Source organism: Ammodytes marinus (assembly GCF_949987685.1).
Source record: "Ammodytes marinus genome assembly, chromosome: 22".
NCBI classification, from domain to species: Eukaryota; Metazoa; Chordata; class Actinopteri; order Uranoscopiformes; family Ammodytidae; genus Ammodytes; species Ammodytes marinus.
In genome coordinates, this window is record NC_137226.1 from 21,749,208 (window position 1) to 21,773,896 (window position 24,689).

Below are 24,689 nucleotides of genomic sequence, written 5' to 3' on the forward strand. Positions count from 1 at the left end.
AACTGAGTAGGAGAGCTGATTCAATAGTGCGCACACCGGCCACTTAGGAGCGCTGCATGGGACTGCGTAAGGGCAGTTGTCTTCATCTTGGAGCAGCTGGGGGGACACTGAGGCACAGGGGCTGCATTCATTCAAAATGTTAGCCACAGTATTAAATATGTAGTAGGCCTACACTGCTCTTTATGATAAAAAATACACGGCACAACATTCAGATTAACATTTTATTTATTTGACGCACTTTTTAGATGTTAGTTCCTCTTTTAATGTGTCATTGATCGCTTAAGCGAGCGATTTATTTCCACCGTTAACCGGCACGTTTTTCCGATCTGCTGGTGGAGCAGGACAGTGGGCGCTCTCAGAGCTGATCGTTGCCGGGTCGGCTTGTGCAGCTGACGGCCGGGCTGACCACTCGTGCCATGCGCATGCTGTCATACAGTAAAACGCAAAATGTGCTATTTTTTGTTTTTAAAACCCTTTTGAGTAGTGCTATCTAAAAGGGCCAATTCATTCTTATCATTCAAATCTCTGCAGACGTGTATTTCTTTTATGGGGACCATTATCGGACAGTTGGTGCGTCTTTTTCTCCTCTACCACTTATATTATGCCCGCACCCTCAGTTGGTTGCATCTCAGAACAGCAACACGCTTTTTTTAGTGGCGATTTTTGAGTCAGACCACTTTTTCTTCATGTATGTAAAGAAATGCCGACATATAATTGTACATGCTGTTTTATAGCATTTGAGCGATAGCCTACTGATGTAAACCTCAAATGCAAAATCCTCAGCTGGAGATCGTTTGTTGTCAACACCAACGCTGTTGATCGCAGCAGTTATTTCCTTCCTAACTGCTGCCTTCTGTCGTTCTTTGATGCCGCTTGTAATGCTCCGAAATGAAACTCTTTTTTTCTTCTACTTTTGCTGTTATTCTGTCAATTTCTACTTCAGAGAAGTTCCTCTTCTGTGCCGTAATGCGCATATCCATGTCGTAAAACCTCTGGGCGAGGCCTCTAAACTGAGAAAATATAGGGGCGTGATACGATTGTTTTCAGCCGCCGCATTTATCAATAATGGCCTGGCGTACGCTGAGATTGGCGAAATACGACTGTTTGATAAATCCCACGCGATACCTGGCGTAGGGAGGTATTTGCACCAGAATCTGCACCAGTTTCCACGCAAGTTTGATAAATGAGGGCCATCAAGTGCATTAATGTGGTGACGTAGGGATGAGGGAGGGGACTGCTGCAGTCACCGACAGGAAGTTAGCTAAACTGACCATTCCGCTTACTGAACCTTTAAAGGGATGGTTCAGTATTTTTTGAAGTGGGGTTGTATGAGGCATTATACAGTTAGGCTGTTACCTTATGGAGATGGCCATCAGTCAGTCACTATATGGAGTTTGGGGGAGACGTCTCTGTAGCAGAACTCACCTTGTCTAAAAAATAAATATAAAAAAAATTCCTACATTTAGTTTACAATTGAAGGGATATTTTTTTAGGTAAGCATTTAAAAACTGTTTTTCTGTTGGCCCCCCTCTGCAAAAGTACAATGCTGACTTCTGCTACAGCCATGTCTTCCCAAAACTCCATGACTGCACTGATCGCCATCTCCATAATGACCTCATACAACCCCTCTTCTAAAATACTCGTCTATCCCTTTAACAATGCATACCCAATCTTTGAGCGAATAAATTGATCGGAGAAATTGTAGCAAGCCTTTAGTCTTGGTGCATTTTACATTTACTAGTAGAAATAATCATGTTTTCCCTTGAGACAAGTTCATTCTTTGCTGTTGTGATTTTTGTTTATTGCAAATATTTTTTTCCCACTTGTAAGACGGCTCACAGCTGCCCTTTATAACTCTTAATTTCTTCCTAGCCCAAATTTTATGCGTATTCAAATTATTTTTTAAATGTGTAGCTGTTGGTTCTGAGTGTAACACCACAGTAGAACAGTAGAAAATAAATGAAAAATTATGTACAGTCCCCTCCAAAAGTATTGGAACATTGAAGCCAATTCCTTTATTTTAGCTGTATACTGAAAACATTTGGGTTTGACACCAAAAGATGAATATGAGACAATAGATCAACATTTCAGCTTTCATTTCCAGGTATTTACATCTGGATCTGATACACAACACATAAGATAGCATTATTTGTAAAGGAACACCACATTTTTAGGTGAGCAAAAGTATTGGAACAGATAGACATGAAATAAATTAAAGTGAATACAACTTTATATTTTGTTGCAAATTCTTCTCTTGCAATAACTGCATCAAGCCTGTGACCCATTGACATCACAACACTTTTGCATTCTTCTTTTGTGATGCTTTTCCAGGCTTTCAACGCAGCCTCATTCAGTTGCTGTTTGTTTTGGAGGGTTACTCCTCTTTAGCAGGTAAAATGCATGCTCTATGGGGTTTAACTCTGGAGATAGACTTGGCCAGTCTAAAACCTTCCATTTCTTGACACTGATTAACTCCTTTGTTGTGTTCTGTGTCATTATCTTGCTGCATGATGAAGGATCTTCCAATCAGTTTGGTTGCATCTTTCTTTAAATTGTCAGACAAAATGTTTGTGTAAACTCATGAGTATATTTTGCTTTTGCCATCATGTGTTACATCATCAATGAAGAATAATGAGCCCATCCCAGAAGAAGCCATGCAAGCCCAAGCCATGACATTGCCTCCACCGTGTTTCACAGATGAGCTTGTATGTTTGGGGTCATAAGCAGATCCTTTCTTTCTCCAAACTTTAGCCTTTCCATCACTTTGGTAAAGGTTCATCTTGACAACAACACAGTAACACATGATGGCAGCAGCAAAAGGAACTTTTCTACAAAAACATGTTGTCTGCCAATTTAAAGAACGATGCAACCAAACTGATTGGAAGATGCTCCATCATGCAGCAAGATAATGATCCAGAAAAACTGCAAAAACTTCATCCCCTTTTGCCCCTGAGTTCATCAGGGGCAAGAAATGGAAGGTTTTAGACTGGCCAAGTCAATCTCCAGACTTAAACCCTATAGAGCATGCATTTTACCTGCTAGAGAGGAGACCGAAGGGAATAACCCCACAAAAAATTGGCCTCACCGTTCCAATACTTTCGTAGGGGACTGTATATATGTCGTCCTGTAAATACATGTGAGAAAGGAGGTGGAATAGGAGTTCTTCCATCCTTCATTTGGCCCAGAAAGCTTTGCACTCAGGGGGGGACAGTGTTCCATTAAAGGAAGTGTGTTCTTCCGTGTATGTGTGACAGTTTCTCCAGTGTACTTGATGCAACGTGGCCATTGTCCTGAAGGGTGTTGTAGAGGTGTTTCATGTGGTGTGCCAGCGCTGCGGCCATGTTCGGCTTTTGTTCTTTCTCAACACAGAGAGAGAGAAGATCAAATGCTTCTCCAGCAGCCTCTCTCTCTCCCTCTCCCTCTCTCTTTCTCTCTCTCTCTCTCCCTGACCTGCTGAAGCACATGTCACAACCGTGTGGGTGTTAATGTCACAGCACATCTCACATTTTACCATTAACACCTCTCATCATGCTGTCGAACAGCTCTCATTTCAATTACTACCTTCTGTGCTAAATGTAGACTCAGGGCACACTCACACTAGGCCACCACCGAGCCTTCTGCAAAAAAATTAAAAATAAATTAAAGGAATAATTCACCCATATTGAACCGGCGTTCTATCATTATAAAATCACTATTATAATATAATGAATGAGGTTTTTCTTTCCTCAGTCTTCCCTTAGTCTTCCCTTGGCCCAGCTGTCCTGTTAATCCTGACCCTTACTGTGATGTCACAAGAAGGGAAATGTAGGGTTAGACAGTGAGACCATAAAACACTCTTTCTGCCTTTTCTCAGGCTAGGATGAACCGATTTAATTTTTTTTTTTGCACATTTATACTACATAGGATCTCCGAGTTCAATACACCTTCATATTCCAACCGGTGAAGTAGGTCTTTAAATATCCGTTGCTACGTTGATGTATTGGGTCGCGGGGAAAAGTCTCTCTGAAAAAGCTCTAAACAAACTAACACAAACCTGCTTGATTGTATGATAATATTGCCAGCCACAAACTTTAATAAAACCCCAAAAAATTATTAAACACTTCATATCCAAAATACAAGCCAACTGTAGTAGTTTGGAAGTTTAACTTGCATCATCATTAGCTCAGCTGACGTTAATGTTCAACATTGTGAATATTGCGGACGTGAGCTACTGTAGGCTACTAAGGCAAAATCACACAACACATTAATTCTGTTTGGTTACAATATTCATTTGTTTATATTTAAAGGTTCAGTAAGCGGAATGGTCAGTTTAGCTAACTTCCTGTCAGTTACTGCAGTTAGCAGTCCCCTCCCTCGTCCCCACGTCACCACATTAATGCACTGCGGTCTTCAAGTAGAGAGTTATCTAGCATCATCTCAGATCCTTAAGTGTGATAAAACATGATAAAAACCATCAAAACAGACATTGGGAAGGATTTTTACCTGCTCCACCATTGTAGGCGCATAAACATTCACCCGTTGCTCTGGCGTGCACCGGCAGTGAGACAGGTGCCGGTTTGTAGTGTTCTCTCTTCTGATTGGTTATCAGTAGTGGGATCCCCGAAAAGTTTATTTGCCAATTACATGCTTAGTGAGTGACTGAGAGATCGGCTTTATGAAACGCGCACACTATATAAGTGATCACTGTATGAATAAAGAGTGATTTAACACTTATATTAACAAAAATAAATCGCTTACTTCACCTTTAACTGTACCAGCTTAAGTTTTACTTTCATTTTCATCTCCGTGTCAAACAGCTGATCCGCTCAGCTGATCGGCTCCAGCTAAAGTCAGACGATCACTTAGAAGTCAAAAAGCAAAATCATAAGATAAAGCTCTCTGCCTCTCTCTATATATATGTCTGCTTGTCTGCTCTCTCCACTGCTCACTCAGTCACTCCGACCGCATCAGATTAAAAAAAAAATTCCGATCGTGCCATCTATCACCGATGGACAATTCCATCACCCATGGACACAACTCTACGCCAATGTATTCGTGCTTTTGTCCGTATGTGTGTGAATGCAAAGAGGGGAAGAACGGGTGTGTCACTCAGAATGTGGTGTCATACTGTGATGCAGCAGAGATACTGTCCTAAACACTTGTTTTTACTCCTATGACTAAGACAATAAGCTGTTTATCCAAAAATTAGGACATGCGCTCTCTATCTCACCTTTGAATCACACTCACACATACACACCCCGGTCTCCCCTGTGTATTCCAAGTATTTATATGCTGACTACTGCTAGAGTTGGCTAACAACTTCTGTCACTGGGTTATGTGTGTGGACATATTGGGCCCTACAGAGACGCACGCACACACACACACACACACACACACACACACACACACACACACACACACACACACACACACACACACACACACACACACACACACACACACACACACACACACACACACACTCACTCAGTGACAGCCCAGGGAGTTGTTTATGGTGAGTGTTATGTAAGCAGTTGGACATGCTGCCTGGGCTGTGTGGGTAACTATAGCCTCACCTCAGCGCTCTGATAGTGCCAGCACAGAGACTCTGTAAGCCCATCTGTTGAGTGGGAGCACAGCTGACCCATGTACAAAGTCTCTCCTCTTCTCTCATCTCATCTCCAAGTTTTTCTTTTTATGTTTGTCTTAGTTTTTTCAAAAATAGGTAATATAGTTGAGCCCAGTCGCTAAAAAAAGGCACCAATCAGAAAAACCGTAGGGTTTATTCAGATGATGTGACCCGTTGCCTCTCCAAACTCCTTTTAATTGAGCAAATATATAACATTAGGGACCTTAGTTGAAGTCATGTATTTGTCACAAAGACTAAAACCATATTTAAAAAGCATTTACAAAAGGTTTTAAATATGTTCACTCTAAGCTGTTGACGGTAATGTTAGTTCAAAATGTTCCTGCATGTAATTGAGGGCTGGCAAGAGAGGGTATACACACCTCTAAACCAAAATTGGATTGTGGATTATTCGCTGGAGGCTGTTTAATGGTTTTATAAGTCGATGTTTCCGGAAAGGATACTTTTTTTGTTTAAGTGTTTTTAACCAGAGAAAATAAATGAACAGGGTTCAAACGGACAAGTATCTAAAATAACATCCTTGCATTTCAAGCTAACTTGGGTGAGAGCTTCAATCGTAGGCCTAGCCTCTACGGTAGGTGGCAATACAGTTTTCAACAATAGATCTGCAACTAAAAATTATTTAAATTGAGTATTATTGCAAAAAACTACCAAAGGTGATGCATTCAAATAGTTTATTTTAATGGCGAACAATCCAAACCACAAAGGTATTTCATTCATTATGATGTGAGGAAGCAGAACAACACATGCAATCAAACTGGAGAAAAAGATTCCACCTATTTTTCTTTCTCCCTTCTTCCTTTTCACAGCTCTCTCATTAATTCAATGCAAGGCGTATTTTTAGCTGCTGCTGTCACCTCTGTACTCACTATGTGTGTGTGTGTGAAAAACTATCAGAGCCATTAAGTTGATTTTGTTGTGTTAAAAACAGCACCCACGGGCCACTGCCAACCTCCTTTATCTCCCCCCCCCCCCCCCCCTTGTGTCTCAGAACCCCAGCCAGGTGGGCACGGCCCTGCAAGTCTTCTACAACCTGGGGAACCTGAGAGAGACCATCAGCTGTGTAGTGGGGGGCTACAGGAGCACCATACAGGACAACGTCACCAGTGCTCTGGACATCAAGGGCCTGACACAGCCAGCCAACCCCAGAGGTAAGAGTTTCCCCTATAAAACACTTCAAAACGTCAAGTCAACCTTATTGTCAATTTCTGCAATAGTATGTGCCAGACATACAGAGCGTTGGAAAATATATTACATGAATACAAATCAAAAGTTTTTCTTTTGTTTCTAAAAAAAGGCTAATTGCTGCTACTTTTATCCCATTGTTAGATTATGGTGATGTATGTACATGAATGCCTGCTCTACTTCACTGCATATGCTTGATGCTACATATCATTGTGCTTTAAGATTCATTACCGGCTGTAAATCACTCACCCATCATTGCACCCTGTATTCTAAAGTAGGCTGGCTGTCCTTGTCAGCTCACAGGCTTCTTCACTGGTACACCTTCATTTACAAAGCAATTACTGGACTACTCCCCTCATATCTCTGCACATACCTCACTTTTAAATCAAATCCATCATACAGTTTACGCTCTCTGGACTTTCTTTCCACCTCTGTCCCCAGAACCCGTACTGAGTTTGGGAAGAGGGCTTTCATGTACTCTGCTCCCTCCGACTGGAACACTTTACAAAAAACACTCAAATTACAAGAACTCATCACTATGAATGATTTTAAAACCCGGCTCACAAGTTTTTTAATGGCGAATTTTGGAGTGTGTCAATGTTTCACTGAGTAGCACTTTATCATTGTCTGAAAACTCTTCTCATGTCTGTGCTTTCGTCTCTGTTTTCTCATGTCTGTGCTTTCTTCTTGTCTTGTATTTTATTCATTCTAGCTGCTGCCATTTTGGCCAGGCCTTGCTCGGAAAAGAGGTCATTTGACCTCAAGCAATTTTGCCTGGTTAGATAAAGGTTAAATAAAAAAAGGATCAAATTAGATAAGATGAGATAGGTAATACATACATTCTAAAAAGTAAGACAAAACCAAACGGTATAGAAAAGTAAATACATTAAAATGTGCAATCTGAGCAACATTATCTACAATATGTGCAATACGCAGTAACATTGGCCTCATTTCTAATGAGATGAAAGCATTTTAAGGCTTTGAACTAGTTCATTAGTCTGCTTGATTCCAAACTAGATTATTATAGCATCATGGCCGCAGAGAATATTCAAGGTGTGTGTGTGTGTGTGTGTGTGTGTGTGTGTGTGTGTGTGTGTGTGTGTGTGTGTGTGTGTGTGTGTGTGTGTGTGTGTGTGTGTGTGTGTGTGTGTGTGTGTGTGTGTGTGTGTGTGTGTGTGTGTGTGTGTGTGTGTGTGTGTGTGTGTGTGTGTGTGTGTGTGTGTGTGTGTGTGTGTGTGTGTGTGTGTGTGTGTGTGTGTGTGTGTGTGTGTGTGCGATTTCCATGGATGTGATGCAGCAGCACATCATTGCTCTAATCAATGCACACAGTATGTTTACAATGACCCACCCTGATTAGACTAAGGATTCTTCCCTCTGGCCTTTAAAGGCCAGGACACACCGGCCCGATAATCGCCGTCGTAGAGTCGGGAGGGGGCGGGGACACAAATCTGTTTGGTGTGTGCCGTGAAATCGGTCTTCGTAGATGTCGTCGGGCTTCTTTTGAGCCGATTGAACATGTTCAATCGGCGGCGGGCAGTCTTTCAGTTGGAGCAATTTGATTTGTGGAGGGCTAGCGAATCAGTGAAGCCCGGAAGTGAGGCGGGTAGCACAAACAGCTAACAGTTAGCCATTGTTTTAATGTGTTTGTTTGTTTCGTTCAGCGAGTACTCACATCCCTTGTTGACTGCCCGACACCATGCTCGACACTTTCTGCTAAAAATGGTGCTCTTTATGGTCCATAAATATAAATACGTATTTCTATCTATGTTTATGGTCTAGAGAGCCGTCCCATCATTTCCGGCTTCCGTATTTTTTCGGGCCACAATACAGATTAGCGCCGCCTGCTGTTATGGAGACATTACGTCCCGCGCAAGCGCAGAGCGTACGGAAAGTCAGCAGTCGGTTTGGTGTGTTCTTTGCACTTTTTCGGCCGCGACGGGAAGACTGGAGCTGCCTGAATCGGCAGTCTCCATTTTCGGGTAGTCGGACTGGTGTGTCCTGGCCTTAAGGACGACTGGTTAGGATTACATCACTAAAAAGTCAAACTAGCAAACATGAACAAAATGTGTCATGCTTTTTTTTTAAAGTCTGCTGAAATTCTCTACCAAATCTTAAAGACCGAAACCAACAATACGTTTATTTAGTAACAACTAGATGCTAGTGTTGTCTCAATACCAAAATGATGACTTGGATACGACACCGGCCTAAATTAGCTTTACCACGGCAACTAAACACATCATCAAAATAAATGATGTCAAAAAATTTGATTGACACAAATATTAGATACCAATTACTACACTGAGTGCTCTTATGAAATACTTTTCTAATAACAGAAATTATAATTGACATTGACAATAGTTTTTTTTATTATATTACCAGTACTGACTGATTGAGTATTATTGCTCATTTATACCTGGACGTATGGCTGTAAACTTGTGACCAGCTTGCATGGCGTGGTAAAGTCCTAGTGTTTGTAGGATGACAGTTTTTATAAATAAATCAACTTTTTTGATTTATTTGCATATTCTTGTTATCACATTGGGAAGTAAACTAAAAAGCTAAAAATCAAACCATAGCCTATGCTTTGCCTTGTGAAAGGTAAGTGTGTCACAAATAAGCTCTGGTTTGACTTATATTTCAAAACAGACATCAGTGTGAATGAGAACTTCCTCAATGATCTATTGAGATTAAAGTTTGAATGGACTGAATATATCAGTTTTTCATACAGAATTTGTTTCTAACTGGTAGCTTGGACTGCTGAAAGTAGTTGCCAAAACATTTTTTATTTCCTCCTCTGCAATCTGTTTTGGGAAATACCTGTTTTAAAAAAAGAAAACTGTGTTTGTGAGCATTTTTTTTGACAACATGGAATATATAGAATAACACCAGACTTATCATTTGATAAAATGTGAGATAGCTATTGAAGAAATGTATCATCATGGTGCTAAGACAATCTTAAGATTGGTGAAGATTGGTTTGAAGATCTCCTCCTCTGGTGTCCTCCATTTGTTTGAAGATTCATAATTGCCTTTCTGTATCAGCCATTTGGTTGGTCAGTAGATAATGACATCACATCCAAATGTTCCTCCAGGAGCTCCAGGCAGAGCGGTGCTGCCCACCCCAGGAAACACTGCAGCCTTCAGGGCCGCGCTATGGACCAACCTGGAGAAACTCATGGACCAGATCTGTGCTGCATGCAGACAGGTATGCAGAGAGCACAGGGCACACACATGCTCAGTCATTTCAATACAGAATGTTGAATGACACCTTCAAACCAAAGTGGAGGCAGCTGGACTGATGAAAGAGGTCTGAATGGTTGTTTGCTGCATGTTTTTCCAGGTTCAACATCTGCAGAAGGTCCTGATAAAGAAGAGAGACCCTGTCACTCACGTTTGCTTCATCGATGAGATCATTAAGGTTGGTGATACACTACCTTTGGTATAATAGTCATTATTGACTGCAGTCAGGTCAGCTGTCTGACCATATATTTATTAGAACAGAAAATATAAAAAAAAAATCTGCTGTTTGTCTTTCAATTCTTTGGACAAATCTTGATGTATTTTAAAGTTTGATGCATTGCCTCCCTCAGTTAGACATCTTAAATAGCGATGGATGCAGAGTGGTGCCCAAATATTTCCAAATTGCAGTCTGGGCTCCCTCTTTAATGAGTAGCGCTTTCTTCCATCTTTCTTTTTCCCTCTCCCTGATAACCTCTCAGAGCTGTTCTGTCTTGGTTTCCATGCTGACCATTCATTCAGCATGTGCCTCGGCTCATATTACATAGTGTTGATTCTGGGTATGTCACGGCACATTAAAACAGTTTTTTAATTCTATAATAGAATAATTCTGAACCCCTTAACTCACACATTTCCCAGGGAAACACTGTAGATGCTAATGCGACAGATTACATCTTTAAAGGCAATTTGTGGTCAAATACAGTATATATAAAGATTCTTATAGAAGTTGGGGAATACAGTTCTATTCAGAGGACAGCAAAAAAAAAAAAAAAAAGCAAGCAAAAAGATGCTGTCATAACCAGCAGGCTATTGGCCTTTGCACTTAACCAGTAGCAGTAGTACTATCAATAGTAACCATGTCAGTCATTAACTTATTACGACTACCATCAGCCACTGCCTCTCTCTCACACACAAACCTACATGTCAAAATGTGAGCAGGGGACTGTTACTATGGAAACAAAGCTCTCACCAATTACCCAGAGACGGAGCTCTGAGTTGAACACCTAATGACATGTTTAAATGAGAAGCAGCACTAGCACTCTGTCACTGACCAAGAGTGCAATATGTCCACATGCAGTATGTCGCTTCAATCTGAAAATAGATATAGAATTACCAAGAGGGAGATAATTAGAAGCATACGGACACAACCTGAGATATAAATTGTGACTAAAGAGCTGTTCATTACGTTTTAATGGAATCTGGCGTGGAGTGGAGATAAGATACGAAAACTTTATTTTCCGTTACATTACATGCAATGGTAAATTTTCCTTTGGCATTCTGGCATGTAAAAACACAATGAGTAAAGACTAAAATGCATGATAAAACATACTGTAGATATATTTTGGGCTAAAACCTGCAAATCCTCCAAATTGAGAAACAGCTCTTCCTAACCCTGCATAGTTGCACATGGCACTTAGTAGGCAGCCCTGCTCTCTGGGATCACTCCTTTTGTTTCTTTACTTCAATCATGGTTCCATCATGTGCAAACAGCCATCAGCCTCACCGCCTACTCACTGGACAGGGAGAGGAAGAAAAACAACTGTTGCTTCTTTAACGCCAGTCTCAAAGCAACACGATCATCCGTGGTTTGATCACTGTTTGACTGCCTTCATTCAGCTCTCAGCAGGAGGAAGATCTCTGCTGCCAGGCTATTAGCACCATCCAAGACACAGCACTGTGTTTGTCCAGGCTATGCTTGTCCCTGTCCTTTTTGTACAATTGATTTTCTGATTGTTAACACTGTGTTTTAAGCCCTTGAGTGTGATCAGGCTCCTGCGCTCCTATATGTCTAAACACTACCTGTGATTTACCTTGCCACTAATCTGTCGATAACCTAAAAAAAAAGGAATAATAAATTATGTTCCTCTGTTTCCTTTTTAACCAACAACAGCCGGACATTGCAACAGAACATTGGGAAAAGCAGAGCATTGTTGAAAGAGAAACATACCCTGCGTTCCAATACCCATACTTCCCTACTATTTAGAATGCCAGAAATAAGATTTAGGATGTCCCAATACATCCTACGTCAATTGTAGTATGCTGAAAATACATAAATGCCCAACTAACTCCAATAGCATTTTGGAGTATTTGTCTTTATTCTTGAAATTTCTCGACACAATGAAAAAAAAACTTCCTTATCTGATTTTTTTTTCTCTCCTGTGGCCCTAAAACTCTTCTGTACTTTAGTATGTAGTGTGTACTAAAAAAAAGTATGTGATTTGGAATGCAGGGATAGTGTTATGCTGTATAGCGTTCTGATTTCCCTTCAAGGCGAAGGTTGAGGGGCTCAGATCAAACATTAAGTGTTGTTCCTGATATTTCCTATTCTCAGCTCACATGCAGTTGGCCCAATGAGACAGAAGCAGAGTGTCTCAGAGGTTAAGGTCTGAGAGAGTGAGGATATAATGGAGAGGTCAGTGAGCCGGGCAGCTGACCTGCTACAGGCTCACTGCTCTAATGTAGGATTACAGGACAATATACAGACACACATGTCCCATCCCATTAAATAATTATGGCAATTTCCTTAGTCAGTGTGTTTGTGTGTGTGTGTGTGTGTGTGTGTGTGTGTGTGTGTGTGTGTGTGTGTGTGTGTGTGTGTGTGTGTGTGTGTGTGTGTGTGTGTGTGTGTGTGTGTGTGTGTGTGTGTGTGTGTGTGTGTGTGTGTGTGTGTGTGTGTGTGTGTGTCGATGTGACAGCACTTACTGTTCTTTCTGTTCTCAATTAGTTATTAGAAGGAACATGGTGAAAGAAGGGGATAAACAATTTCGGGCCATTTTGAGATTATATCTAATGCTGATGGATCAGACATTCAACTATCCTAAGAAACACCTCTTGTGCTGCTCTTTTTTTTTATTTATTTTGTTAATCAGCCACAGTTTTCAGATATGCTGAATTTCCTTATTCATTTAATGTAGTGCATTCACACTTTGAGCCTGGTCTTGAGGCTCTTCAGTCCCAGGTATAAATGTAGATTAAGGAAATGTAGGAATATGAAGATTTAGCACCTAACAGTGAAGGGATGGGTTAAATGGTACATTTATTTCATATTCATAAGGTTCAAAAAGTGTAAAAAAAAATCTATAGGACCTCATTCACACAACTCATTTAATTTTATAATCTTAAAGAGGCAAACAGAGAAGTGTCTTATCAGGAAAAATGTGGTGAAGTTCCCAATCAAGTCATCAAGTCAAAAGGCCTTCCAAAGACATCCACTAATCAATGTGTTTGTGCCGTGTGTCCCTGATGACAGGACGGCCAGCCTGACATCCTCTACAGCTTCTGGAATGACGTGACCAACACTCTGAGTGAGGAGTTCCACAGAGCCACTGAAGGTAATAATATAATAATAATAATTCATTAGATTTATGGGCACCTTTCATGAACTCGAAGACACCTTACACTTAAAAACCAACACAAATATATGAACAATCAAAGTTAAACAAAAAACCAAGTATCCACGAGTAGACTGTGAGAAAGGGTGAGACTGCTCCACTCACAGGTTGAAGAGTGGGAGGCTTCATTAAGCCTGCCATAAACACCAGGCTGTAACCAGGGATGCACCGATCCACCATTTTTAATTCCAATTCAGAGTTACGGGTTTTGGATATCGGCCGATACCGATACTGTCCGATATCATACTTATTCTACATTTCTTTGTTGGTGGTGATGTTATGTGTAAGGTTAGGAAGGCTTAAGAACCACAGCAATTCTAATTTTAAAAGTGCAACAAATATACACAAATCAATATAGGTTTATCTTACAGCTTTGAACTGTTTGAATGCAGAACATCAGAACTCAACTTTTGAATTGCTACTTCTAATATTAATGTGTGCTATATTACATGGCTATGGTCTTAAAATTTAAATTGGTTTCATAGTTAAAATGATTTTTTATTAATTTTTTAATCAGAGTTGTCTGAGTAGTCTGATATCTAATAGGTGCCAATAAACCTAATTTGCAATAGGGGTTGCATAATTTTGATTTCTCTCTCTCTCTCGGTTTAAAATGTTTGTTGAAAGCTTTCTATATGATTGATCTTTTGGACTGATACTGATGAAGAGCCCTTTCCTCTGTGCCTGTGCTTGTGTGGTGTAGCCTCGTCCTTCCTGAAGCAGGCGTTTGAAGGAGAGTATCCCAAGCTGCTGCGCCTGTACAACGAGCTGTGGAGGCGTCTGCAGCAGTACAGCAGCAGCCTGCAGGGCCCTCTGGACCCAGCTCTGGACATGACAGAGACAGACAGCCAGGACCTCTTCACACACGCCAAACAAGACTACAAGTAAGCACACACAAGATAGAGTCAAAGTCAAAAGTCAAAGTAAAAATGATTTCAATAGCACATTTAAAAACATCAGTTGACCAAAGTGCTGTACAAGATACAATACAAAATAACATATAAGATACATGAAGAAAAAAAAGTTAGGAGTGTCAAAGTCTCAACTTGTGTTAAAGGCCAATGCAATAAAAGTGAGTCTTCAGCAAGTCTAGGTTGACGAGATAGGCTACTGTCTCATTTAGACAAGGAGGAGCGATGCACAACACTGTTTAGAGGGCTCTACATTAACACTCGCCAAATGCAGGTAAATATCATAGATAGTATATAAAAGTAAAAACTCTTAGGCGAGTTTATTACGCCACTCTGGCTGGTGAAAGATGTGTGCTCGTCGGGCGGCTTTTCTAACGTCTGATACACTCTTGTCACCAACACCAGTACACGGCTTTCTATATTAATTACTGCATGTGCGAACAGAATATTTCCTGTGCGCCTTCACAGTGATTTCCGTGTTTTCAGATTTACGCAGTGAAATGAAAACAGAGGACTAGAGCTGCAACGATTAATCGACAAATCGATTATTAATCGTTTATTAAAACAATCGCCAACTATTTTGATAATCGATTAATCTTTTTGAGTAATTGTTTTATAAAAAAATTCCAAATTCTCTGATTTCAGCTTCTCAAATGTGAATATTTTCTGGTTTCTTTAATCCTATTATGACAGTAAACTGAAATATCTGTGTTTTGGACATAACAATACATTTGAGGACGTCAACAATGGGCTTTGGAAAATGTATCAACATTGTAGTGGCATTCCGTCTGTATACTTCAAATTTCGATACCACAATCCAGCTGTAGGCACAGTAACTTACTCTGACGCGAATGACATGAGATATTGTTTCTGGTTCAAAAGATTTACTGAAAAAAGGTCAAAAAATATACAAAATCACACATCATACGGTAAAGAAATATTATGCTCCCGTGCCTATGGGCAGCTGTCTTCCAAACTAAAATGGCGCATATAATACGTCACAAAAATAAAGCATTTGGCCTAAACATATTAAATATTACAAAATTACTTTAGCTGAAAATACACTTATAAAAAGCAAATAACATGAACTGTAAATTATTATGAATTATAAAAAACACATATTACTTCCACAAATATTATTAAACAATTTCTTATGTTTTATGCAATCTGGCTCTTACATATCCGGCCCCTAATTGGTTAAGCAGGAAGATTAAACAATTATCAAATTAAATTAAAATACCAAGAGCCATCAAACTAAAACAACAGAATGCAATTAACTAAGTTTCTCTTTTCTTATCAGTCCATTTCTTCATGATTCAGTTCACTTGTCTTCACGCTGCTTCCTGCAACAAGCAGAGTTTATTTACAGGTCTCTCCAGTGTGCTGGTTTTGGTCCGAAGCTTCACTCGGCGTACTGTTCCACTGGAGTCAGGTATGGTTTGGATTATTCTTCCCATAGTCCATGTGTTCCGTGGAGATGAACTGTCAACCACAAGCACCACATCTCCAGGCTCGAAGTTTCTTTTCAGACTTGACCACTTCTGGCGCTCTTGGAGAAGAGGCAAGTACTCCCGAGTCCATCTAATCCAAAATAGATCTGCAAGATATTGCACTTGTCTCCACCTTCGCCTAGCATACAGGTCATCTTTGCTGAAGGTTCCTGGTGGCATGTTAGGTTGCGTCTTCATGAGCAGCAGATGGTTAGGTGTCAAAGGCTCAATATCACATGGATCATCTGATGGGCTGGTGATAGGTCGGTCGTTGATTATGCTTTCAACTTCACACATGAGAGTTTGAAGACTGTCGTCTGTGAGAGTCTGCTCTCTCACCAAGGCATTGAGTATACGACGTACAGTGCGGATTTGCCGCTCCCAAACCCCTCCTTGATGAGAGGCCGCTGGAGTATTAAAAATCCACTTGATGCCTTTCCTCTGCATAGCTCTTTCAATCTGTGATTGGTTCAGGTTTTCAAGGGCCTCTCGCAGCTCCTTCTCTGCACCGACAAAATTAGTGCCATTATCGGAACGCATGATGGTGACCTGGCCTCTTCTGCTTATGAAGCGACGCAGGGCGTTGATACAGGAACTGGTGTCGAGACTGTCTGATATTTCAATGTGCACCGCTCTGATGGTGAGGCAGGTAAACATTACACCATACCTTTTAACAGTTCCCCGGCCCCGTTTAACATCAAACGGGCCAAAGAAGTCGATGCCTACATTTGTGAACGGCGGCTTGTCTGGTAAAAGTCGGTCTTCTGGCAGATTTGCCATTTTTTGTTCTCCAACTCTGGCTCGAAGTCGTCTACAGACTATGCACTCTGATATAAGCTTCCTGATGGCTGAGTTAGACTGAGGAATCCAAAACTTTTGTCTAAGCTGTGACAACATGTAGTTGCGCCCGCTGTGTCCAATTCTTTCATGAAGATCACGCAGGATGAGAGTGGCAACTCTGGAGTGTTTAGAAAGAATGACTGGATGTTTTGCAGTCTCTGACATAGCGGATCTATCCAGGCGTCCTCCAACTCTCAGGACACCATCTTGCAGAGTGGGGTCAAGCTTGTACAGCTGACTACTTCTCTTGAGAGGCAGATTACTGCAGAGAGCCTTCACTTCTTCTGAAAAGTATTCATCCTGACTGTAACGGATGATTTCTGTTTCCGCAGCCATCAGCTGTTCCAAGGTAAGTGTTTTCCTTTCCATTGTAGATTTGTACCTATCCATGTGCTGTTGGATTAGTACCCTCAATTTTTCTGGATCTTTTTCTGACTGACTGATGGAGCTTTGCAACTCTTTTCTTTTGTTTTTCAGGTGGATTAAGGTTTCCCTGATTCTCAAAATCCACGCAAATGCTCTTTTCAGTCGGTCCCAGCTTGAGTAGTATTGAATCAACTTGTTCACAGGGTCAGACTTTTCTTCGACTGTGATGGTGTTCACTGTGATGTTCCTGACCTCTGAATCATTTTGTAGAGTTTGAGGGTCCTCATCTGGTCTCTGTGGCCATTCACCCTCTGGCTGCAACAAGAACTGTGGTCCATTTATCCATTTTTCCCCTTGCTTCAAGCTCTTAGCGTCCATTCCTCTGGTGGCCTGATCAGCAGGATTCTGCGCCGTTCTGACATACCTCCATTGCGATGGTTTGGTAGCCTCTCTTATTAGGGTAACCCTGTTTGCCACGAAGGTCTTGAAGCGTGCCGTTTGACTTTCTATGTATTTGAGGACTGTTGTACTGTCCGTCCAAAATACAGAGTGCTGAAGTGGGACTTGCATTTCCTCTCGCAGCATCTTGTCCACCTTTACTGCGACAACTGCTGCGGTCAACTCAAGTCTTGGAATAGTGACTTGTTTAAGTGGGGCCACCCTGGACTTACCCATAACAAAAGAACAATGTGTTCTACCATGCTCATTGACCAGGACAAGATACGATGCTGTACCATAGGCCACCTCACTCGCATCTGAAAAATGATGCAGCTGTGCTTCCTTTGTCCTTCCAAAGTCAACAGGTTTCACACATCTGCTTATGCTGAAGCCTGAAAGGTGAGTGAGATCTTCCATCCATTTACACCATTGCTCCGCTTGCTTACCACTTATTTCCTCATCCCATCCTTGTTTTTCTTTGCACAGGTCCCTCATGAGAAGCTTGGCAGGAAGTACCAGCGGTGCCAGGAAGCCAAGAGGGTCGTAGATGGAGTTTACCACAGAAAGAATCCCCCTTCTGGTCATTGGCTTGTCCTGAAGCTTGATACTGTATGTAAACATATCATCTTCTGTGCACCACTGTACACCAAGGGCTCGTTCAGTCGGTAGTGCATCATGAGCGAGATCGAGGTCCTTCAGCTCGCTGCCACGGTGCTCTGCAGGGATGGATGTCAGAACTTTCCTGCTATTGCTCACCCATTTTGTGAGGTTAAAACCTCCATCTGCACACAGGTCTTGAAGGTTCTTCGCCAAGGCAACTGCTTCCTCCTCGGTGGACACTGATTTTAAGCAGTCGTCTACGTAGAAGTTGCGCAGTACTGTTTCGACGGCGTCTGGTGCAGCTTTGTCTCTTCTGTCTTCCGCTGTTCTCCGTAAAGCATAAGAAGCAACACTAGGAGACGACGTCGCTCCAAAGAGGTGCACCGCCATCCGATACTCTTTAACCGGTGTGCTCAGGTTGCCGTCCGGCCACCACAAAAACCTTAACAGGTCGGCGTCTTCCTCTGATACTCTCACCTGGTAAAACATTGACTCAATGTCTGCCATCATTGCGATCGAATCTTCTCGAAACCTCATTAAAGCACCAATGAGTGTGTTGGTGAGGTCAGGTCCCTGTAGCAACTGACCATTTAGCGACACGTCCTGGTATGAGGCTGTGCAGTCAAAAACCACCCTGATTTTCTTTTTCTTCGGGTGGTACACCCCATGGTGTGGGACGTACCAGACCCTGTTGTCGGCGCGAGCAAGCTGTTCTTGAGGAACTTCAACAGCATAGCCTTTTTCCAAAATGGTCTTCATGAAGCCTTTGTAATCTTCTAGAAACGCTTCACTCTTAGCCAGCTTTCTCCTCAGACTAGCAGCTCGGTGCTCCGCCACGCAGCGATTGTTTGGCATCTTAACTGCTTCGTTTCTCAGTGGAAGTCCTACACAATAATGTCCATCTTCAAACCTGGTTGTCTTTTGTACTGACAGCATAAACTGTTTGTCCTCCTGAGACATCTCCTCCTTGTCATCATAATGACGCTCCGGGAAGTCTGTGTTGTACTGCTGGACCAGTAGCTGTTCTACTTCCACCACTGAGATTCGGTTTACACTGTAATGAGCTGTCACATCCTTGGTAAGTATGTTCTCATCCTTTACAGGTCCACACACCATCCAGCCCAGGACAGTCTTCACCGCGTAGGGCCCTTCATCTTGGCTATTAATAATATGCCACGGCTCCATTGCCTTTGAGTCGTTACATCCTATGAGAAGGCCCACATCGGCGTCAATATGTGGTAAGTTAACTTCACTCAGATATGGCCACTTTTGCAGATATTGTTGACTGGGGATGTTTTCTCTCTGAACAGGGATGTTGCTGTGTGTGAAGACCTTGGGCAAATGAAGGTAATCCATACTCTCCAGGCCACACACCTCCAAGTCTGAGAGCATGTAACTGTTAATCAGCTTCTGTCCACCAGGTTCATCTCTGCCCATTGTGCTCAACAAGATCTGAGTTGGCTTTCCCTTCAGGTTCAGCTTCTTTCGAAGATCCTCAGTACAGAACGTGGCTGTACTTCCAGCATCCATGAAGGCATACGTTTCTATGTACCTTCCACTGTTACGGGCTTTCACTTTCACTGGCACAATCGATAGCATACACTTTGTCTCTCCGGCCCCAGTGTAGCCAACTACTTCTTTTGTAGTAGAACTTTGCGCATGTGAGCTCTCTTCGGTCAGAGTGTGATCAGCAATCGTCAACATAGATGTATTCTTAGTAGGTTCTTTTTCCAGATGAAGAATGTCTGGGTGCTTATGTGAGCACTGCTTGCACACCATTCTCCTCTTGCAGGTTTTGCTAAGATGGCCTTGTGTCAAACATCCAAAACATAGCCCCTTGGTTTTTAAGAATTCAACACGTTCATTATTTGCTAGCCTTTTAATCTTGAAGCAGGACTCCAATGCGTGACTCTTCTCACAAAAAAGACATGGTGCCTCAAAGGCGTTAGCTGCTGTGAACGGTTTAATCTGTTTGGCTATAGAATCTGGCTTCTCGTTTTCCACCGACACATTGGTCGCAAAGCTGCTTCCTTTAACTCCACTTTTGACAAACTTCCCCCTTTCCTGACTTTTCACTGGTGTAGAGGTGCGGTTGTCTTGAAGGTCACCAAAGAGTGGATCCACAGCTATTTTTGCTTGACGATCAATGTACATGACAAGGTCAGCAAATCTTGCTCTGCGTCCTCTCTTTTCTTTGATATTGAATGCTTCATTGCGCCATTTTTCTCTCATCCTGAATGGCAACTTGGATACCACTAGCCTCATATTTGTGGGATTATCCATCTCCTCCATGAACTCAACATCTTCCATAGTGTTATGACAGCCAGTCAAAAACACAGCATATGCGGTCAATGCTTTTCCATCTTCTGTTTTAATCTGCGGCCACTTCAAAGCTTTATCGATATATGCGCTAGCTATAGTTAGCTCATCTCCATAATGCTTGTGAAGCAGTCGTTTTGCTTCCTTGAAACCTCTGTGCGATGGCATGTGCTCGCAGCTACGCACAAGCTCTTGTGGTTCGCCTGCAGTGTACTGTTGCAAGTAATACAGATTGTCCTGATCATTATCAGTTCTCTGCTCGATAGTCTGTTCGAAAGCTCTAATAAAGGATTTGTAGTTAAGCGGGTTTCCTTTAAACACTGGTACCTCTTTAGCTGGAAGCTGAGCCTGTCTCTGTTGCTTAACCAGCATTTCAGTGATCATATTTTGGTTCTGCATTACCTTAAGTAAACCATCACTGCTTCTGCCTTGGTTGTCAGTGTTATCTGTGTGTCTTGGCCTCACAACATGGGAACCTGTAGCTTGCGGTAACCTGGATGGACTCTTACCTTTAAGCACAGGCATGTTTATGGGTAACGAGCTTACATGTTCCTCCTCCTTCACTTGAGCTCTGGCTGCTACATGTGAGCGGACATAGCTGTTCATGCCATCATCTGTTCTTTCATACTCTTTCAGTACTTTTACTTGAGCTCTTTTTTCTGCAATAACTGACTCTAAAGTCAGCTTCTCCAGTTTGGCCTTAATACGTGCTCCTTCTAGTTCAAGCTCCTGTTTCTTCTGCAGGTTTGCTGCACGTTCTACCAATGCAGCTAGCTTTGCTTCTTCAGCACGAACTGACGAGCGAACAGATACGACAGATGAGCGTCCATTAATAGAAGAACCCCTTTTTGTTTGGAATTTTTCATAAACTGACACTTGTGATGCGCTATCTTCAGGGTCTATGTCATCTTCTATATCTTCCACATGAGCCTTTATTTTTTCTTTGTTGGTTTTGCTTTCTCTTAAAGCATCCATCCACTTTTCAGTTTCTTCTTCAAACTGGGTGATAGTCAACATCTTAGGCTCAAACCAGTTTATTCTATCTGCATCTTTTTCATCTTCAAGTAAAATATCTTCTATCTGCTCACTTAAATCTCTAAACTCAGTGACGAGAATGGTGAAGTCATTGTGCATACACTGTTGCACTCTTTGTAAGTTGTCAGCATCAGCCATCCAATTTTCAACTTCTTTCTTTTTGATAAGTATTCGAGCCAATACTCCTCTTCTGGCTCCAATAAGCCTATGCAGTTTATTCTCCAGTGCTTTCTCTGTTAACTTGACCGTTCTTTTAGGTTCCATTTCTACAGCGTTAATAACCTCTTTATCTTCAGCCATCATATCAGCAAAGCCATGCGTAAATTGTGAGCAAATGAGCCAAAAATATCTTTCTTGTACTTTTCCTCATCAAACAGCTGCATCACAACTTCTGAACACGCAGACATCAAAGGGTTTTTTAGCTGAGTCGGCAATCATAATGCGCACGTAGAAAAACGATTACGTCACAGAATAGCGATGATCTTGAATCAAACTTGCATTTGTTGAGGCTTTCATAGGTTTTCCATCCTTTCATTACCTTTTATGAAGTTTACTTTCACTCAACAGCCTACCACAAAGTTGCGCTGAGTAACTCCATTGGATGACGATGCCTCCTTTTCTTTCTCCCCCGCGATCTGTCAGTTGCGCTGGCTGCTTGCAGCGATCACGAGGACACCATCAATCACTCCCGCGGTCCGTTCGTGAGCTTATTTCTTTACTTAATGTAGTGGCATTCCGTCTGTATACTTCAAATTTCGATACCACAATCCAGCTGTAGGCACAGTAACTTACTCTGACGCGAATGACATGAGATATTGTTTCTGGTTCAAAAGATTTACTGAAAAAAGGTCAAAAAATATACAAAATCACACATCATACGGTAAAGAAATATTATGCTCCCGTGCCTATGGGCAGCTGTCTTCCAAACTAAAATGGCGCATATAATACGTCACAAAAATAAAGCATTTGGCCTAAACATATTAAATATTACAAAATTACTTTAGCTGAAAATACACTTATAAAAAGCAAATAACATGAACTGTAAATTATTATGAATTATAAAAAACACATATTACTTCCACAAATATTATTAAACAATTTCTTATGTTTTATGCAATCTGGCTCTTACAAACATTTTTCACCATTTTCTGACATTTTACGGACCAAAACACTAATCGATTAATCGAGAAAATAATCGACAGATTAATCGATTATCAAAATAATCGTTAGTTGCAGCCCTACAGAGGACAGAAAGCTTGTCATTTGCAATACTGGCGGATGCAACTAACGTTCATGAGGCTTCTATAAAAGCTGCATGAACGCCAGTGATGCATTTTCAACGTATTTCCGCTCAGTCATGGGGCGGCAGTTGAGTAGGAGGTCCCTAATGTGGACAAAAGTCACATTGCTGTTTCCACTATTTGAATGCAGACACAAGCGACGTAAACCACCTCCGAATGTGGTTTTTGTGATCCGATCTCAATGCGTCTTGAGAGTGTTTCCACCTGTAGTTAGAAAATCAGATGTTAATGCCAAGTGGAAACGGCGTCTTAGTGAGTGGTCGTCTGAGAACTGTAAAGACTGGGAATCCTGGCAGTGTTTGGGCTGAGTGTGAGCATGAGAGACTTCTCTGGACAGAACCTGTAGTTGCTCATATTGATGAATGCCTGCTATTCAAATCTTCCAGGTTTAGTTCACGTTTGTGATGACCAGTTGGTTGAATTAGTAGTGATTTCTAGATTGTTTTCCATGCTTTAAACTAAATACTCAATCCAGCTTCAAGGTAGAAGACAGCCACAATACCAATGTCCTGATTCCTGCTTGATTTTAGAGGATGACATTGTTTGGAAGGGCTTTGCGTAGGAGCTGAACATTACTAAATGAATATTTATTATGCTGCCCTTGATTTACTGCCATTTTCTTTCGGTATAAAGATGACTTTCTTCTCACAATCTCAGTGTTGCCTACATTTCAATAGACAGGTCACAATATAGTGAACTAAAAAAAGTGAATGTCTGTTTTGAAGGAAGTTATCAACTAATGAATGTTTTTTAACAAAGCTGAGGTCTTCACATTAGAGCAGCAGTTCCCAAACTTTTTTAGCCGTGCACCCCCTTCTATGTCCCAACCAGGTTGACGCACCCCCAATCCCCCACACCTTCAAAAAAACTAAATGCAACAAGCTTTTTTTATAGCTATATTAAAGGTGGCATGTTTAATCATTCTCATATGACCAGAACACACATATAATAAAATAATCACGATCACAACAATGCGCTCTGGCATTTGAATTAATCTGAAACACTGTAACACAGTTTCAATATAATGCAACAAAGTTATGCGCAAACTTCCACTTTTAAGAGCAAAGAGGATGGATGACAGGCTCAGGATCAGAGGCAGAAAGCAGATAAGTTGGGGAAAATGTTATAATATTATGAGCCGCGTTGAACAAAAATTGCACGATTGCAATAACTCAACCCCGTCATCATAACACAGGTATTGGAAATAAAATTAGAACGCCAGTAATTTGAATTAAATTGCGAGAATGAATGTAGAGCCCACAAACTAGGTGTGCACTGCACGCACAGTGCAGTGCGTAGAAGAAGATAACTTCTACCTTTCATTTTAAGATGAAGTGCATTTTGAATAGCCTGCATTTATTTATTGATTAAAATTACAGTTTTTGATTTTAAATTTTACAAAGGAATGTTTATTTACACGTCTTTATTGTGTGGGGAAAAAACACTGTACCGTATTGGTCCGAATATAATGCGACCCAGATTATAAAACGACTCGACTTTTTACAACCTTTTTCCAGGGGAAAACCCCGGTCTTATATTCGGACCAATACGGATTGTGTAATGATCTGACCGCCATTAAATTTTTCCTCTCGCGAACCCCCTAGCTGCTAGCCTGGTCCAACCAGACCATCGTACTTGATTTCATTTGTACAGAAGGTCTGGAACTGCTCTATTGGCAAACGTTCACTCACTTGGAGGCGGGTGTCTATTGAAGTTTAAAACTATCGGATCTGCCCAGTGCCACTCTGGATCAGCCAACCAATCGCATAACGTTTGGTCGTGACGTATGACATGAGCCGGCTTCTGACGGTGTGTTCCAGTTGTACTGGGAACTCGGAAATTTCCGACTTCACTACATATTGTAGTCTATGGATCTACCGGTACCTGCCAACGGTAACTTGCTAGAGCCTAACGTTTAGTTATTTGGATGAGAAAGGTTGTAGGCGTCCA

The 24,689-nt window shown here is 41.5% G+C and overlaps 1 protein-coding gene across 1 annotated transcript in view; it reads left to right on the forward strand.

Moving 5' to 3' along the window:
- cog5 (component of oligomeric golgi complex 5) overlaps window positions 1-24,689 on the forward strand; it is a 90,035-nt gene that overhangs the window by 47,117 nt on the left and 18,229 nt on the right. The window contains exons 8-12 of the mRNA XM_080050987.1: window positions 6,618-6,777; window positions 9,903-10,015; window positions 10,151-10,228; window positions 13,298-13,379; window positions 14,143-14,323. Coding sequence (XP_079907113.1) covers window positions 6,618-6,777; window positions 9,903-10,015; window positions 10,151-10,228; window positions 13,298-13,379; window positions 14,143-14,323 — 614 coding nt within the window. The remainder of the gene's footprint in view (window positions 1-6,617; window positions 6,778-9,902; window positions 10,016-10,150; window positions 10,229-13,297; window positions 13,380-14,142; window positions 14,324-24,689) is intronic.